Source organism: Phaenicophaeus curvirostris, chromosome 11, assembly GCF_032191515.1.
Source record: "Phaenicophaeus curvirostris isolate KB17595 chromosome 11, BPBGC_Pcur_1.0, whole genome shotgun sequence".
Classification (NCBI taxonomy): domain Eukaryota; kingdom Metazoa; phylum Chordata; class Aves; order Cuculiformes; family Cuculidae; genus Phaenicophaeus; species Phaenicophaeus curvirostris.
The window spans coordinates 13,824,704-13,843,389 of record NC_091402.1 but is presented as its reverse complement, the minus strand read 5'-3'; the positions used below and the strand labels follow the sequence as shown (position 1 = coordinate 13,843,389).

At 46.6% G+C, this 18,686-nt stretch overlaps 1 protein-coding gene across 4 annotated transcripts in view; it reads left to right on the top strand.

The window, feature by feature from the left end:
* Positions 1-18,686, top strand: part of SSUH2 (ssu-2 homolog) — a 41,085-nt gene that overhangs the window by 19,440 nt on the left and 2,959 nt on the right. For 3 of the 4 annotated variants that reach the window (XM_069866008.1, XM_069866007.1, XM_069866006.1), the window contains 4 exons: positions 1,420-1,512; positions 2,608-2,713; positions 3,307-3,414; positions 5,439-5,585. In XM_069866008.1, the coding sequence (XP_069722109.1) occupies positions 1,420-1,512; positions 2,608-2,713; positions 3,307-3,414; positions 5,439-5,585 (454 nt within the window). Of the gene's footprint in view, positions 1-1,419; positions 1,513-2,607; positions 2,714-3,306; positions 3,415-5,438; positions 5,586-18,686 lie in introns of those variants that run through there. The other variant, XM_069866009.1, reaches the window with a different exon arrangement.

Genomic DNA, 18,686 nt, shown 5'->3' with positions numbered 1-18,686 from the left:
TGGTTAGTGGGAACCAGTCATCCCAGTCCACCGGCTGGCTGGAGGTTATCAGCTGAGATTCTGCTGATAGGAGGAAAATGCTGGAAAGATGGTAGTGGAAAAAAGCCCTTAATCCAGAATGTTTGAACCAAAAAGGCTCTACTTGCCTTCTGCTGACAGAGGTTACAGTGAAGAGCAAGGGCATGCTTTACATCCCTGTGTGCTTTTTTCATTTTCTACCATGAAGATCACCTAATAGATAAAGCAGTACAGCAGTACCTTTATTCTCCAGAAAAAATGGTTAGAAATAGTTTTCTCTGCCTCTGAGTTTTAAATGAACTTTCATTTTAATGTCTATTATTCACTCTGTGTGGCCCACTAAACATTCAGAAACCACACTGCTATCCAAAACTCATGAGATAAGCTCTTAAGCATTTGGAAAGTAATAATTTTTGGATTTCCTTTCTTTCATTTTTTTTTCACCTTTCTGTTACAAGACTGTTGCATTTCCCAGCATTTCTGGGAAACTTGAGAATGCTTTGGGTTTCACAATGAAAGCAGAGTTTCTTCAAGAGCTGGGGCAGGAAAGAAGCTTCCAGTCTTTCCATGTCTATGCTCTTCCTCCCATCTGAAGTCTCAGTGGTCCCAGCTCGGCTCAGAGCAAGGGAAGCGAGTGGTGGGACAGAGCTGGAAGGAGCCAGTACTGGATAGCAGCAGCAAACTTCAGAGCTGCTCTTAGGTCTGGTTCCCACAGTTGAGGTTTGGCAGGTTTCAAGGCCATTGCAGCCTGGAGAATTATTACCACCCTCTGTTTTTTCCAAACATGAAACTTAACAGGCTTAAAAATGATCTTTAAGTGGCAAAAAAAGGAAGGCATTGTTCTAAAACTGTTTTGTTTATATGGCTCCATTAAGTTTAAAATAACAGAGATGGTATCGTGCATAATCATGGCAGTCATTTTAAAGTATGAATCCACTGGGGCTAATGATGGCTTGAAGAGCCTTAATGAATCAGTTGTTAACTGCTGCTAATCTGTGTTGCAATGATGCAATCAAAATGCTCCATGCATAAGCATATGCCTCCTGCATCTGTTAGAAGCACAGGCAGCAGCATCTTCAAAGTGACACTTGCCTTCCTACCGTTGTGTGGGGAACTTGTGATTATCCTTAATTAGATGTACAAATACATTCTTTGACTAATTCCACATTTACAAATAGATTTGAGGCTGGCATTAGTCACTTGTTTTTCCCAGCAAATATGCTATATCCCTTGAGTCACAGACCAGGGGAAGATGTATGTGCAGTGCATGTGCTATTACTGACTCCTGCACTGCTGATCCAGCTGAGCTACGTGGATAATCTGAAATAAATCACATTCAGGTCTGTGGGTCTCTGAAAGCATTTAAAATCCTGTTTAAAATCCTTTTTCTTGCATCCAAAGGTGCAATACCTGTTCTGGCCGGGGCAGCAAGACCTGTGCAATCTGTCAGGGAGAGAAAAAGCTCCAACATTTCAAACAGCTGGTGGTAACCTGGTAAGGAGCATGGGTAGAAGTAGTTCAGAGCTGTTACTTTTATTCCTTATTTTACTCTAAGGCTTCGGAGCTCAGCTAGGCTTCCTAAGGGAAGCTGAGAGTATTTATTGCCTTTGGTCAAGCAGAAACAGGAACTTAGAGGAGCAGCTTTATTCCTTAATGTTCCATGGAACATGATGGGAGCTGAAGTTCGCAGAGGTAGAGGACAGTCCAAGGTCACTCAAAGAGTCAACAATGGAAGCGGTGCAGCTGTGCCTTTGCCCGGTACGAGCTTGTGCAGCCCAGACCCAGAGCCTCCAGCAGCTGGGGGTGATGTGTGGCAGTGGCTGAGCTCCTTTTTCTGGGGGTTTAGTGATGGCCCAAGGCTACTGGCTGTGATGTTGCTCTGGTGTTTCCCATTTGGGATCTCTAGTGCCAGAGATAACAGATGGGGATGAAAACGACCTTAGCTTGTGAGGTTTAGCTAAAAGCCATCACCTGCCCTGCTGGATGCCTCCCAAGCACTTTCTCATTTTTGTACATAATGCCCTCAATTACCCTGTGTGAAGACCTTCATTTTTCAAAACACCATCTCTGTCTGCCCTGAGAAAGTGGAAATCACCCCAGCTGTGCCCGTCACACTGGGGAGTGTGGTGCCCCCAGGGCTGCACTACCCCAGACAAGCAGAGTGCTGCCAGATGAGACCTTCAGCTCCCTTGGAGGCCATCGTCAGCCACTAACCGTGCCCCTGTCCTACAGGTAATAGAGCAAAATGGATCACTATAATAGGAGATGTGGCTTTGGAAAGGGAATATAAGACCTCTCCTGCAGTAAAAGTGGAGTAGTTTTAGTAGGCTCAGAAAGCCATGAGGCAAGGTGATCACCATGAAGATCTGATTTCAGGATTATTTATACAAGACTCATCCATAGTTATTGCATGTACAAGGTTATTAAGAAACTAATGTGGGAGTGCACAAAGGTTAGGCAGGCATGATTATTGTCCTTGGAAGTCAGGGAGCATTCAGGTTTACTCAGGCATTTAGAAAGAGCCTGGAGATAGCAAAATGACCTACAACTCTCCTCGGATTTTTCAGTTGTCTTACCTCTCTCTTGCAGGAGGAACAACGTCTTTGAATTTATTTCTGATCATCAACTGAGCTTCCCAGGAGAGCTGCTTAGCAAAGTCAGTGGAGAAAATATATTTAAAGATGAAAATGTAGTGGTGAGTGTGACTTCTGGAGCTGGAGGGGGTCCCTCTCTGAGTGGCTGTTAACGAAGGCTGGGTGAGGTGGCTTCCAGCTGCCCATCTCTGCTGTGGTGCCCAGTGGCTGCTCTTAATACCAGATAACCAGTGCCCTCTCCTGCAGTGAGGCTGCTGAGTTCCTGTTTGTGGGATACAGCTTTTCTCATTTCTACAGTCAGGAGAAATTTAGCGAGTAATGGGATTATGAAATCCAGCAGAAGTGTGTCTTTTTCCATCAGCAGCCACTTGGGATCACAACTTTACTCCTCCCCGAGGGAGGACTGTAACCAGGAATCTTTCAGGCTGGAATAGAAATGCTTTGGTAGGAGCAGAAGTATCTGCAGGTGACCTGTGCAGTCTGAAGGTCCAGGACAAGAGGCAAAGCAATGAGGTGGCTTCAGGCCCTAGATTGGACACTTCTACGTTTTGCTGGGGCAGGATGGATGTGCCTTTGGGTCTCTGAGCATAGTATTCATTCTATATTTTTCCATTTATATGCCCAGCTCCTTCCTTGCATGGGCCAGTAATGGGTGAAATAGGATTTTTTGCATGCTTGGGTTTATTTCTCGCAGGTGTACCCCATTATTGACTTTCCTGATCCCGAGATCTCCCTGGCCTCACAGCGAGCCATTGCAGAACACAGGACAGTGTTTGCCACATCCTCCCGCATCCTCCGGCAGGTAAGCTGGGAGCCAGGAGCAGAGACACCTGCACGTCCCCCCACACCTGCTGCCTACCCTTGTGCCCAGGGGAGTCAGCTAATGATGGCTAATTAGTGCTCTTGGTTAGACACAGTAAGGTACTGAGAATGGTAACTGGTTTCATTTTTTATTTAGAGGTGATCTTTAACAAAAAAAGAATTCTGATCATCACAGAAATCTTAATTATCAAGTGAAATAACAGGGAAATAATTTTTCAGAAATTTATTGACTCTGATTATTGTTGTTCCTTTTAACCTTTTCAAAGCCCTGGCAAGCATTATTTATTACCACTATTTTTATCTTCGAAGCCAATTTTGAATAAATTCCACTCCATCTGATTCTTGCTAGAGTGTTGTAATCTCTGTGGCTGCTGTTATAAATGTGACTGCAAATGCAGAACTTTAGCTAGAACATACTGTCTTTTCACCCACAGGAAAGAGAAGATTTCACATTAAAAATGCAAGTAAACTGAAAGACCAAAATAAACTTAAAGAGACATAGTTTGATTTTTTCCATGTGGTCTGTCAAAACCAGCTTTTTGGCAAATTTCTGCCTTCCAACTTAATTCCAGCCTATATTTTCCATTTCTCAGCATCAAAGGCAGTTTATTCACTAGATTGCTGCATACCAGCCAAAGCATCCTCTTGCTGTATGGGAAAGCAGGTGCTGAAAACCTCCTGCCCTGCCAAATCTCTGACACCAAGTGATATTTATGCTGATTTGGGCTGCCTTCTGCTGGTGCTTTCCCCGCCATTCAATTTTTCATCACCTCCACTTGTTGTTGACTGAAGTTCTTCTGCTTAACAATCAGCATCTTTTGGTAAAAAACTGGGTGGGAGAAATCTCTTCTGTGCTTGGCTGATACTATTCTAGTTTCCTAGGATATTGGCCATGTGTTGGAGGTAAATATCAGGACTGTGGATGCCCTCTGGAGTTAGAGGGGCTGGAGCCAGGCAGACTTTGCTGGGCTCAGTGGGCGTTATTTGAAACAGAGACTTTGTGTGTAGATGCCATAGAAGGTGAGAGATGTGCCTGCCCCTTGGTGCAGCGCAGGGTTTCTGCTGCTTAGTTAATGCAGGTTGCCCCTGGCTGCTTAGGAGACCTGACTGGCTGCGGGACACTGCTCAGCTCCCTTCCCTCTCCCATCCTACCGAGCAGCCCTAAGGGGATGGTGTATGCCACTGGGCTCTAGCTGGCAGCGGTCCTGGCTGATCACAGATGAAGAATTCACCAAAACTTGGGTTTGGGTGTTGTAAGGGAAAGGTAGGGATTGCTAAGCCTGTTCTGCAAAGGAAAGGAAACAGCAAACCAGAGCCCTCCACGAGGAGATAAGATGCTACCACAGCACTGACACCAGCCTATCTATTCCCTTTAATTCAGCCAAGAATAATAATAACCAGATAAGAGATGAAAGCAGCTTCCTTCACCCTCAGTTAAGGAGGGGAGCAGAGTAACAGGGGTTAAATCGGCAGCAATTTCTCCTGCAGTAACACAGCACAGTGTGGGCCATTGCCAATATTTCTTCCTGCTTCCAAGGGGCAGAGGTGACTTGTGTCTACAAAGATAGTGATCCATCACAAACACCAGTGTTGCAGGTGTTCATCCAGACTCCAGTGGCTTCCCCATATTCCCAGGGCAAGGATAGGTAATTGCATTCACACATGGACCTCACATGAGACAGGGGGCACATGTTAACTCACCAAGGACTGAAAACAACGGCTTAAAGGATATAATGAATTATCTTAAATTAGTTATAAATGCAGTAAAAATGGTCTAGTATGCAAGGGGCAAAACATGCTAGCTGCAGCTAGGGGAATTTTTGATGGTTGTAGTGGTGGGCTGGTTGATCTCCATCAGATTTTCTCTTCCCTTTCACAAAGCAGCAGCTGCCTCCAACCTAGGAGGCTCGTGGCCTGAAGCTTGGGGCTTTTTTCCTCTCTACAAATGTAAGATACAGCATCTGCTCCAAACTGCTTATTTAATTTGAGCTTTTTCTTTCCCAGCGTCAAACGATTGAAGTAATCCCCATCACAGAAGTTCACTACCAGTATTCAGGGAAGCCTTACGTCTACTACATCTATGGGCTTGAAAACAAGGTCTATGCGCTGGACTACCCTGAGAGGTGCTGCTGTGGCTGCACCATCATCTAAAACTCGGTGCTAGCAGAAAAGCACAATTACAACAGCAATCACCCACCAGAGCCCCTGTGCCTGTGGGGACTCAGGGATGCTCCAGGGCTGCCATTACCTGGTAGGACATGGACCTTTCCTGTGGCTCGGGGTGTGCTTGCATCTGCAACGGCGGAATAAAAACCAAATTAAGAGGAACAAATCCATTATGCCCCTCCTGCCAAACCACTTGTGTCTCAGAGCTGGGGCTGGCTCCAGGGGTCCCCTGAAGCCAGGATCCCTGAAGGCAGGATCAAGCCTTCGCATAAAGATTTCCTCCCCTATTTTCATCTCTGGTTGCAATGTTGTATCATTAAAGTGATGCACATTGACAGAGATATTGTCAGTCCAGCTATGCAGTTTATGGCTCGTGCCTTTCCCTTTTATATTTGTCGTTTTTCCTGAGTTGCTACATAATCTATAATGATGTATTTCAAAAGCTATGCAATTATCAAATCTAACTTTAAAGGATTTCATTTTAGAATATCTGTTAACACTATCTGAGGGGTGGTTGTACCAACACAAAAATTATTGTTTGAGAATAAAAGACTTGTGCAGTATGTGCAATATCCTCAGTGGCTGCAGGGAGGGGGAGAGCAGGGGGCTGGAGGAGTGGACATGGGGTCACCCCTGTGCCTTTGGGCTGGGGGGATGAGCTCTGCCCCTGGGGGCAGCACCCACTCCTGGTCCTCATCCAGACAAGGAGCGTTGGAAGTGCCAATTGGCTCACTGAGGCAGTTCTGCCACATCTGCCTCTTTTTCTTTTTTTTATCACCAATCTTGCAATATTTATCTTGAGAGAGCTTGCAGGAGAATCTAGGCTTGCTTTGGGTTTAAGGCTAATTTAGTTTAAGTGCAAACACTTGTGTTTGCTTGCACATTTCTGAACTTTTTAGGGTCTGCTTTCTTTTTCATCTCAAGTTCTACACTGCAAACAGAAAGACAACCACAACTCATTTAAAACCAAACCAAACAACCTCCTCTCCTCCTCTGTGTTTTTTTTACGTAGTTCTTTTGCTGTCTGGGGCCTAACGGGGGTTTTTTGCATGGGTCTTATTGGCAGCCCCCATCAGAGTGCTGCATCCAATGGATATGTGCTCGCCTGCACTCTGGAACTCTTTCCTGTCATTGAAGTGTCAGCTGAGTTAGGAGGTTATCACAGCAAAATCCACATGAGAGTAACACAGCTTGAGAGGCTGGGAAATTTTTACAAGATAGAACCATACATCAGCCTGAACAGGGATTGTGAGGGTGAGACGAAGGAAAAAAACAACTGGGGAAAGACAAAAGGCATTTAGCAGCTGATGGATTTTAAACAAGTCAGCTGAAAATTACTTTGTAAAGGAAATGTTTTCTAATGCTATTTCTAAAACTAAAAAAACCAAAACAAACATGCAGTTTCTGCTAATGTATGAGGCGAGAGGATGAGAAGGAGTGAGGAAGAGAGAAACTCCCCTGATTTCGCTGTTGGGGGAGAGATATAGGTGGCAGCTGCCATCCTGGCACAGGGTGATGCTCTCCTGCATCTGCCCCAGCATCGAGGCTGCCCCCAGGGCTGTCTTCAAGCTCCCAGGCTGGGTGTGTTGGGGGTGTCAGATCAGAGCTGGGTTCAGCCTATCATTGGTTTTACTGGAGGAAAGCAAGCAGGAGCACCATGCAGGTGTGCTCCAAAGCCTCTATTTGAGCAGGATGCTGAAAGGCACAGGCAAATGGGCCTTTGTGCTCCCAGGAAAGGAGCCACAGGGCAGTGAGCAGATGCAGCACCTCTGCAGTGCGTTCTCTGTCAGGCTGGCATGGCTCTGAGAGACCTTCGCAGCTGCCATCGAGTGCTCTGCAGCAAAAGGGACACAGGCACTAACAACCTTCTTACTAAAACACGTGTTTTGATGGCTGATTCTGGACTGGTTCTTTACCCTATGCATGTCCTAGAACAACACCCAAACTGTTCCTAACAAAGGTTTGTTTAATCTTGAAAAATCTACAAGGACGTAATTCCTATTTTTTTTAAACCTTTCACTTCAGAGCTTTGGGACTCCAGAGCACAAGGGAGATAAGAACAGGTTTCTCTAGACAGCACTTCAGGCTGCACATGCAGATTTGTTCCTTCCCATATAGGCAAGCACATATATTTATATTCATATACACATAAGTGTGTGTGTCTCCTTACAGATAGATATCTATGCATTTTCTCTAGCCAGGTGCAGAGGAGCAGCCCAGTGGGGCACATAAATCAAGCAGGTTGCCTGCCTGGCAGTGACAGATTGCTCATGTCGGATGCATCTAATGCAGTTTTAGTCTGGCCTAACTCGGGTTAAACAAGTCCCTGACCTGTGTAAGGCTGAAAAAAGACCTGAGAAGCTGGTTCTGTAGCTCATGGTACTGGGTAGCCTATGCAGTGCAGTGCTGCTCCCCAGAGAGCAGAAGGCAGTGGAGGCAGAAGTACTGGGGTCCCCTGGAGAGAACTGCAGGACTTGAGGAACTATTGGCCATGCAGAGCCCATGATGCTCACATGCACAAACTTCATTGCAGTCTCTGCAGACACGGCCAGGGCTTGGTTTTGTCTTATTTGAAAGGTTAGATGTGGATGAGAGTTCAGCTGTGGCCCCCTCTTCGCATCACTGCTCCTGCACCCCTAAAGCCGTTTTGGCTTGCAGATGGGCAACAAAACCTATGAGGAGCCCTAAACTGCTGCACATCGGTATAGAAATGGGTATGTCTTGGTGTACACATAGAAGGTAAATTGTTGAGCAGGGCAACAACAGAAGAGAGCGCATAGAGAGCAAGAAATAATTTCCACGTCAGGCAGTGAGAGCTATCAGGGAAAAATGGAGATAAGGGAGGTGCAGGGGTGTTAAGCCCCTGGGTTGCTGTGGGGCACAGGAGCTGGGAGTGGGAGAGTGGGCATCAGCTGGGCTGAGTGCTCCGGGGCTGCCAGGCTAAGGTGACTGGGCTAGCAACAAAATGCAGCCAGCAGCCACCCTGCAGACAGGCTGCTGTCCTCTGTCGAGGGCTAGACTTGAGGCTGCTGGAGGGTACCTTGCCATTCGAGAAGACCACACAACATCATCTGGGCAAAGAGAAAAGAAGGGAGGGTGTTTTTCTTCTGAGCCACCAACAGACGGGGACCAGACAGTTTGGATAAGCTTTAGAAGCAATCCAAATAGCCTAAATAATCATCAGGCCAGATTCCTTCTGGACCAAGCAGTTGCTAATGGTTGTTCAGAAACAAATACAAACCCCACTTTGCACTCATCGAGTCATTCTAGAAGCATGAGATAAAATTCATCCTCTCTGCTGATGTTGCCAGGGTGGAAAGGGCCAAATAGTGGTCTCTTAACGAACAGTGCCCTGATTCTTCTGTGGTAGCCGATGGGCAGAGGGACAGCTGGTCTGACATCCTCTGCCTGCAGCATTCCTGCTCCCACCCTGCTCCCACTGTACCAGTCCCACCACGTCCAGGAGTGGAGGCCACTTACTGCAAGAGTGATCTCAGGGCCTTTAGCACGGTGCTTCCTGCTAAATGCTTAAACCTGCCTGTGCTTCCATGCTCAGGGAAATGCTGCAGACACCGTCATCTTACCTAAGCACAGGATGGGGGGCAGTGGGAGGTGCCAGAGGCAATGGGGCCATCAGCCCTTCCTACTCCCATGTCCCAGGTTTCTGTCCCTGTGCTAAACCCGAACCCAGACAAGGTGGGACAAGCATCCCTGGATGCGTGCATGTGTGGGAATGAGTGACCAACATCCAAAGCTGGGTGCTGCCTCTGGCTTTGGAAAGGGAGTCCTGCCATTCCTAATGTTTTATGGATAGAACTTCAACTATATTTAGATCAAAAATAAATACATTCTTGGCTTGAGCACACTTTTCAATGCCTGATGAATGAGTAGGAGCTCTTTCACAGGAAACTACAAAATTCATGGGGTGATGTCTTGCCTCTGCTGGGTCAAAGGGAAGCAGAGCTCTGCACTGCCACTCCACCTGCCAGCCTGTGCTCAGTGTCTTCACTAGCAGAGAGACCTGGTCATTACTGCACTCAAGCACTGGAACAGGCTGCCCAGGGAGGTGGTAGAGTCACCGTCCCTAGAGGTGTTTAAAAGACAGGTAGCTGAGGTGCTTGGTATAAGATTTAGTAATAAACAGGTACAGTTGGAGTTGATGATCTCTCAGGTCTTTTCCAACCTAATGATTCCATGATTCTAATAACTGCACTACTATTTTTATTATTAATGCTGCATGGGAATAAGGAAAGAAACTTGATGCTGAAATCCTTATCATGTGTTTTAAAGAAAGTGAAGCTTTGTGAGGTCCTGCTAGGTGAGAGCAGAGGTAACCTGGCCTGGCTGGAGTGTCAGAGATGCTGTTTGGGGACAGTAACTAAGTGTGGCTGTTTTCTGCCATCTCTTTCCTTCATGTTCCCTAGCATGATAACTAGGGATGTTCAATGGCCTTGGCTAGTCCCTTAATATCACTTAATGGACTTGCTGCCCAGGAATTCATCCAGCCTGCTCCTGAGCACACCCACCCTGCGTGTCCCCGCCTTCTCCAACTCAGTTTTTGTTTCTAGCACCTGTAAAATAATATTTCTTCTATTGACTAGAGGAGGTTCATTGCTCTACCTTGAAAAGCCAAAAGCATACTGAAGAAACTACTCGAAAAACAATATCTTCCCAAGAAAAAATATTCTCAATGCATTGATCTGTCTGTCTATCTTAGCACCAAGATTCTTCACATACTGACCTCCTGACACAGCCTGCTCTTTTGGAGAAAACTGCTCTGAATTAGGCTGGTTTTTCTCTCATCTTTCTGGGTCCTAGAGGGCTTTTTCCAGCATTAGAAAATCCTGTGCTCTCAACATGGTAATATCACATCTGTGGTTTGTGCTTGGTTATCATCAGTCAAGCTCCCATTTTAGGGCATAATTTTACTAAAAGGCTGCCTTATTTGGCCTTTTCCTCTCTGTGATTCCGGTGACATCACCCACCAAGCAGTCGATTCAAACAGCTATTGCCCTGGCGAGTCCCTGCGCCGCAAACAAGGCTGCTGTGCCGAGGGGGAGGCAGGGGGCATGGGGGCAGTGTCCTCTCCAGGCAGGGACCTGGGGACAGCGGGGCCGTAAGCCCAAAATGCAGCCTGAGCAGCTGTTGGCTCTGTGTTTAAAGGGAACTTTCATAGCACAAAGACTGGGATGTGCTGAGGCTCTGCTGCTGGCATGTGGCGAGGGTGCCGAATCCCACCTGGGCATCTTTAAATGAAAACCTGCCCCCAAGCCACCTGCTAAGGCCTCTCTTACACATGTCGCCATCAGACACGGAGAGTCACAGAGCATGCGTGGAAGCGAGGGTACCACATTGGTGCTGCTTCTCGTGGCAGAGCTGGCAGCTCGGCTGGCCCGCAGCAGTGCCAGGCGAGGGAGAGTCGCCTCCAGCTCTGCAAGCTGCAGGGAGTCTATAGTTTTCTTCTCCCTTCCCACCCTGCAGCTCTGGCCAAACTGGCAGTAATATTTAGTGTTGATGAGACCAAGTAAATCGGTGGCAGCTCTGCAGTAATTTAGCAGTGCTATTCCTGTTGTATGAGCCAGAATTCTTCTTCCCTCGGAATAAAAATAAACCAGTATCACAGGTCCCATGAAGGTTTCTGTTCTAAAACCTGCTCCCTCCAGCCTCAGAGCTATTTATTGAGTAATCCATGTGTGCAATGTCAGACCAGTTCCAGCCTCATCAGAAGATCATCCACTGGGTTTTTTTAACTGTCGCACTCACTGAGCATCGTAGCCAGTGACTGCTCAGCAGCTGATGGTTCTTGCCTGGCAGCTTTCGCTGGGAGGGAAACACCAATCCTGACAAATGCATGATAGTGAGATCAGCATCTTAATTGTCAACTATTCACGAGAGGAAATTAGGTGTTCTCCCACTGGGACAGGCTAAGAAACTGCTGCCGAAGTCCTGCTGCTGCACGTTTGCAAGCAGTGGGGTTGTTCTCTGTGCCAGTGCTCCCAGATCTACTGCCGACATGGCTCTGGAGCTGCTGCCTGCCCAGCATCAGGCACAGCAGGGCTGGCATGACTTGGAAGAACTGGCTTTATTTCCCCTGAGTGTCTTAGGATAACTGGCTTTATTTCTCTACTCCAGAATTTCTTCTTCCCATGTCAGAAATTCACAGCCCAACTCTATAAATTTCCTTTTGGCTGAAAGCTCACTATAAAAAAAAAATTCTGTGCCAAGAGCTAATTAGAAATAAAATGAAGATTAATTTGGAAAAATCAGATGAAGGGGGGTATTTCTGGGTTAGGGACATTTCCTGATTGCATAAATCCAAACAAAACAAAACTTGCATATTAATGACTCCTAAGAGATAAACCAATTTATTCTGCTACTTTTAAGAAATAATCTGAGTCATTTTATTACAAGCAGTGTTTTTGCCAGCTCGTGCTGCTGATATTTCTGGCAATAAGATGGCTGAGGACTGTTTAGTTTGGGATGTCCATTGCTGCTGGCTGGGACCAGGCAGCCGGGGGCCATGGTCACACAGTGCCCATCCCTCATGGATGCTCCTTCACTGCTATCTCAGGAAACTCTTATTTTTCAGTGCCATGTACCTTGTGGGTGATGAAATTACTTGGACAGGTGTCCTGGGGGGAAAGGGAGCAAGGCAAACATGGGGCCAACTTTCAGGTGGGGATGGAGGACTGGATGCAGGTGCTGGTGGGGAGATGCTCCTCTGAGTGCCCCTCGTGTCCCTGCCACCAGACTGTGAACAGGGCCCTACCAGGGAGAACAGCAAAGTTAAACCACATTTTGCAGTGTTAGTTGCTCTGACTATAATGAGAACCTACAGAGCAGAAAAACATTAACAAAACCCATATTTGAGGTGATATTAATGAAGAAGCAGCAAGAATTACAGTAATATGGTAACTCCATGTGAGTCCCCTTTTGGTAACTCCATTGGAGTCCCCATAACTACTTGCATCTATTTTTTGACATGGAACAGCTCAGATGGTGAAACATCAGCTAGCCCTGCTTTATGAAAAACTAATAAATACCTCTCTCACGCAGTAAGGGAAGGAAAAAAGCCTTTACAAGTGAATTGCAATGTTCAGCACAGGAAACCCTGCTGCCATCTCCCTCCCCAGGAGGTGCCCCTGTGTGCAAACTTGGGCTGGGACTGGTGGAGTTGCTGCTCAAAGTAAAGCAAAGCACACAGCAGTGCAATTGTCAGGGCAATTCCTCAGCAAGTGAGAATAAGAATCAGAATAATCTGGGCTCCATGGCAGCTCACCTGGGCTATTCTATTTCTAAGCAGATACTAAAGACACTCAGTGTGAGCTTGCATGGCAAGTAGGCACACACAGGGGAGAGCCGCACCAGTGGTTTAATTGCTTGTGCGATGCTTTCCCTGCCAGGCATCAGAGCAGGGTGCTGAACACAGCTCTGTGTTTAAGAAACAAATACGCAGAGCCTCCCTGCCGCGTAGTTCAAGACCTTGTAGCTAGATTGTAGTTCCTGGGGTTCACTGGTGATCTGGGGCCAGCTTCTTCGAGTGGCTCCATTTGGCTGGGAGGGTCGAGGCGTCCCCTACAGAGTCACGGAGAACATAAAGCTTTCTCTACCATGTCTGCTGAATCAGAGGAGAACAACTAAAAGAACAAATGAATATTGTGCAAGGAAAACACTAATTAGACACATTCTGTAACCAACTGAAATGCAGCATTATCAACCCTTTTGATATTTCTTTTTTTCTTTTACTCCTGGCCATCTAACTCCGCTTCCCCAGACAGATGACATGTTTATTTGCCTGAGCTGTAGCTGGGAGCTTGTACAGTCTTATCATTGTCAAAGCACAGCCTAGCAGAGAAGTGATTTTTATCTTTTGCTCTCTGCTATTTTTGCTCCTTCAGGGCTGCCCTTGCAGTAGAAGAGTAATTAGTAATTGGGCAGCAGCTCAAAAGAGGTTGTGTGATTGTCTGTGGAGCTGCTCGCTTTCCCAGACAAGCAAGCATTTCCAAGCCTTTATTTTGTGTAGTACTCGGATTCAAAATGACTATGAATTACTTACAGGGCTTGCTATCATAAAGGAGTATGTTTTTAAGGACAAGAAAATACATTAATTGGTTTAGGCACAAAGAACATATGAAATAAATTGAATTTCATTTTGGGATTAAGGAGGAAAATCTAGGGAGGCTCCGAGACAAATTTGAGAAAACATGATAGCTGCAGTTAATTGAAGTGTTTCAACTGCATTTTGTTCCTAACTGTTTAAATTTTTTTTTCCCCAGAATTGGGATCTCTCACTGAGAGCTATGATTTGGCCTCACATGCATGGCTTTATATTTGATACTCCAAAACTAACTGCAATTTTGCACTCATCTGCAGTTAAGTGCATTGCCAGGATTACTGTCAGCATTTTATTTTTATCGGGGTTTTTTGCTTGTTCTCTTCTTTTCCAGTTCTCCACTGGCTTTTTTTCCAGCCAAACAACCTGGATGCAGACCCCACTTCAGTGACCAACGGTGGTAGCTTTTCTGGAGCCTTGTGTAGTGTGGGAGACAGGATCTGAAACACACAGTGACGGTGATGGCTGCAAACTGTTGGACACGTGTGATGCTGCTGGCAGTGCTGCAGCAGGCTGTTGCGTTGTTCCTCTGCTCCCAGCTGCTCCCACCTCAGCTCCTACCGGAGAGTGATATAATTTCTCTGCTGTTTCACCACTGCTTTCAGATGTGGCTTCCATACTTGCTGACATTACCAGGGAAAGATTTATGAGCTGTAAGAAATAATAATAAAAACTTCTATTTTCTTCTAAGCCACTTGAAGGAAAAGAACAACTTTCTGCATTAAAACAAACAGAACAAATGAGACAACTGGGATTGTATTCATTCTCAGAGGCACATGATGGAACAGCACTCCTATAAAGCTAGTGCGAAGTGAGGATCCTGCTTCTGGAGCAGGACTTAACAGGTTGCAAATTCTGTTGTATGCAGTAAATCATTAAAAAAAAAAAATCCCTTTTCATCACTATTACTGACATTTGCTCAGCAGACATTAAAAATTGCAGTTAATAATGAGACGCTTGAAATTCAGCTGGAGCCTTGGAACTGCTGTTAATGGTTGTGCGGTCACAGAGTTGTTTCTTATGAAGAGTGGAAGAGCAGCGACTGCACCTTGTCATGCTAGGGCCAGACTTGGAGGATAAGTTGCATGAAATAATAGCATCTGCTGAAACATGGTGCAGGCTGGGCTCTGTCGATGGTGCCCATAAACTCAGCAGCAATCTTCATCGCTGTGCAATGTGGCTGGGTTTGTTTCTACTACCTGCACAAGGTTTGTATGACGTCTAGCTCCAAATGGCTCTTTAAGGAGAGCACAGGCAGAGCCAACGGGCGAGTGCTGCAGCAGAGCCCTGCCAGCCATGGTCAGACCTGGCCCCCAAAAACTCTGCTGTGGCCAACCCTTCCCTACCATTCTTTCTGGGATTTTCAGAGCAACAACACACATCATCTCTCCTCTTCCTTCTTTTCATGCAGATACTGGTCACCTTTCATCCATACAGGTGTTGGTTGTTCTCTGCAAGCATACTCAGAGTTATCTTTGTCTAAAAATATTTAACAGACAAATAATCTAAAGGGAAAGACTTAATCAGTGGAGCTGTGCAAAGGAAAGTAGAGGCATTGCTAAGCTGGCTTATGGGGAAAAGGCATTGCAGTGGAAATGTTGAGCACCACGGGCAGGAGGAGGTGAGAGGATACTGGGGAGATCTTCCAGCATCACCCCTGTAACATGGAGATCAATGTGAAAGGTAGTCCAGTCCCTGGTGGCTTTCCACATGCCCTGTGGGATCACCATTGTTAGAAAGCCCACCAGTGGGGCAGCTGGGGACACTGGAGGAACTGGCAGAGCTGGAGGTTTCTGGGATTGAGTTAGAAGCCACAGGAAAAGCAATTTGTAGCTGTCGTGTGTGGATTTTTGCTAAAAGCAGCCAAAACAACATGAAGACTAAAAATCCTGTACTCTGAGTGAGGGGTTGGTGTTCCTGTGCAGATGTTGCACTTTCTGCTGGCCAGCTGTGGGCTGCGTGAGCAAGCTGGGGCTCTCTGTAGGGTCTGCGATTAGCATTTAATACTGAAAGGCTTGGTGCCTGAAGCCATAGTCAGCCCTTTGAAAATATATTTTGTCGGAGGCCCAAAGCAATGCAATGGCTTCCTGTTACAACCAACCGCATCTGGGTTTTCAGATTTATCCCTTGATTCCTGCCGTAAGGGGCTGGTGCTTTGCCAACCCATTGTTTCTCACTTGGAAACAGATGGTATGGGCTGAAAATCTGATTGCATTCAAACCCAAGCCAAAGTACTTAATGTCAACCTGCTAGCTGGATGCATTTCTAGAGATCTGCCCCTCTGCCACCTGAGAACCCTGTCCCCTGAGTGGTGGACACATCAAGGAGTTGGGGACAAGGTGCATGACAGATAAGCACAGGCTCCTGCCAGCAGGAACCATCCCCATCCCTGCTCTGACCTCACGTTCCCAGGGCAGACAGACCCCATGGCTGAAGCTCATAAACCCATCCATTTCCATGCTAGAAACATTTAATAAAAAAAGATTTTTTTTCCTCAGTCAACAGCAATTTCAGGAAAACCTTTGAATAATCCTGGCTTTCTTTTAGTGAAAGATCCTGGGGTATAATTTCTGGTGCTGTAAATAGATATCCTTCCCTGAATCCTCTGTTCTTTGCCACAAAGAGCGTTGACTACAGTCTCCACCTCTTCAGGACTTGGGCTTGCAACAGCCCTGACTCTTTCTCCAGGCTGTTATTCAGCCTTTAAAAACTGATGCCAAAATTCTTCACTCCAGGCACAGTGGACCAGGTTTTCTCTGCCGCTACTCAACTGGCTGCAGCAAGTTTCCATAGGGGAATGCGACCCAATGAGTTTAATCAAAAGCTACTTTCATGCTTGTTCAAAGCATGGACCTAAGTCACAAGAGGGACTGGTGACTGAGAGATGACAATGACTAATCTGATGCAAACTCTAAATGTCAGGCCTTGCTGAAGTGTTTAAAGACAGGGCAAGAATGAAAATGTTAATAGAAATTGAAAGGTTTCCTCTTGAAGATGTAAGAGGAGGCTGTAGCCTCAGATTGATCAGTTACATTCAAAATGCCCATAGAGTATGAAAGATAAAAGGACAGGATTTCTGGAAAAAGTAAAACAAAACAAAATAAAACAAGATTGGGCCATTGAGGCAGTCAACAGCACCCTCCTCCTTCTTATGGGAAAAAGCATTGCCTGTGACACTGGCTTGATTGCCATAGGTCCAAAAGAGCTTCTTCTTTAAGAGCATCTTTACTTCCTACCCTGAACAAACGTATGTGTCACAATATTATGGGCTGGGCATTTCAAAAACGCCTGCCAGTGGGCAAGGGCAGTGTCAGCACTGGGAGGCTGCAGGCAACTGAGCATTAATTCCATCCCAGCCAGAGCCAGCACGTCAGAGAACAGGACAAAGCTGGTGAGAGTCGGTGAGGTTTGCATGTCACCGGCTAGTGTGCAGGTGCGTGTGGCATTTCCCGTGGCTAGTGGAAAGCTTGCAGCACTTGTTGAACTTGTATGTGTTAAATATGGTGCCTGACAGTCAAGTAAATTCTAGCATATTCTAAATGGAGGAGAAGATGCAGTTTCTTTGCTGGTTTTCTTTCAACTGTAAATAGTAGCATTTCATTTGTCTAAACTTTTAGCTTTTTTGGGAAAAAAAAACTTAAAGGATAAGATACTTGCAACTTTCTCAGCTTGCATCCCAGCCAGGCTGGGGGTGGGTGGAACATTGGTAATGGGCAGAGTGGTCATCCAGGCTAGAGCTAGGGCAGCTTCCAAAATCACCAGGCACTCCTTGGGGTCTACCAGTGGCCTCTCTCCTTGGGAACTGATTTCCTAGGGGTTGGATTATTCCCTCTTTATTCAGACTTAGTTGAGCTCTGCGGGTTTGCTGAGTTGCTGATGTAACTAGGTTTTATCAGGACTGTTGGCATATCTTTGGGCAGCCCCTCACTGTGCTGCTGCTGCAGGACATCAAAGAGCAGGTGACAGGGAGAGGTTTTGTTGTCCCTTTGCTTTAAACTGACATGATATATTGAAACAAAGTCCCACTCCAGGGCAGCACACAGAGCAGTGACCCAGGGGACTGGTCCCAGGATGTGACCCTGGATTAGCCAGCTGGGATGCCAAGCTTACTAGTGCCAGAGCAGTTCAGCTGCCTGCTGACAACTGAGAAACAAGCATGCTCCCTAGCTGAGCAAAAGCAGGTCCGTGGGTACAGGACTTTCTGTATGGGGCCACAGCCACGTGGCTTGTGCGCTTTTAGGAAGGCAAGAGATGACCTGTGTGGCTTGGGAGGGCTCAGGAGCAGCAGCTGCTGGAAACTTGGTGGGGCAGCAGGTGGGGGATGGCAGTACTTCCAAAAAATCAAATCCAGTCTTAGGATTTCCCCTCTCAGCTTTTCTCCCAGCTGTATTTAATAACGCAGGCATGTGTCAGGAGCCAGTGAGCCCAACTGTCTGCAAGTGGTTCAGCTTTGCGGTTAACGCCTGGCACAGAGGACGCAGCCTCTGGAAGCAAGGGCTTTAACCCCCACGCTGCCTGCTGCAGCCCCCGTGGTGAGTGAGACAGATGGGAATGCAGCGTGGCTGGGGTCGAGGGGCTGCAAGCAAGCCCACCGAGCCAGTTAGGGCTGAGGGTTGAGCAGATGAGCACACAGTGGAGCCCAGTCAGCAGCCTCAGCTGCAGCCTTGGTTGCTGCTGCTCAGATGGCACCAGGCTCCCCCGCAACCAGGTGTTGGCAGAACAATAAGCCCCACTCAAGTATTGGATCTCCCTTGAAAAGTCGCTGGAAAGTGGGTAAAAAGTGTCACAAAGTCATGTTTTTACCCATGCAAACAGTAAGGCTCTCTGTTACAAAATATGCCAACATCACCTAGAACAAACCAGGAACAACTGGAAATATTTTTAGCATGTCTCCAAAGAAATATTGTGGGAGGCTGATACAAAGACGCACCCTGAGTGCAGAGGGTTGGTGCAGCTCTGCTGCAGCCCTGGGG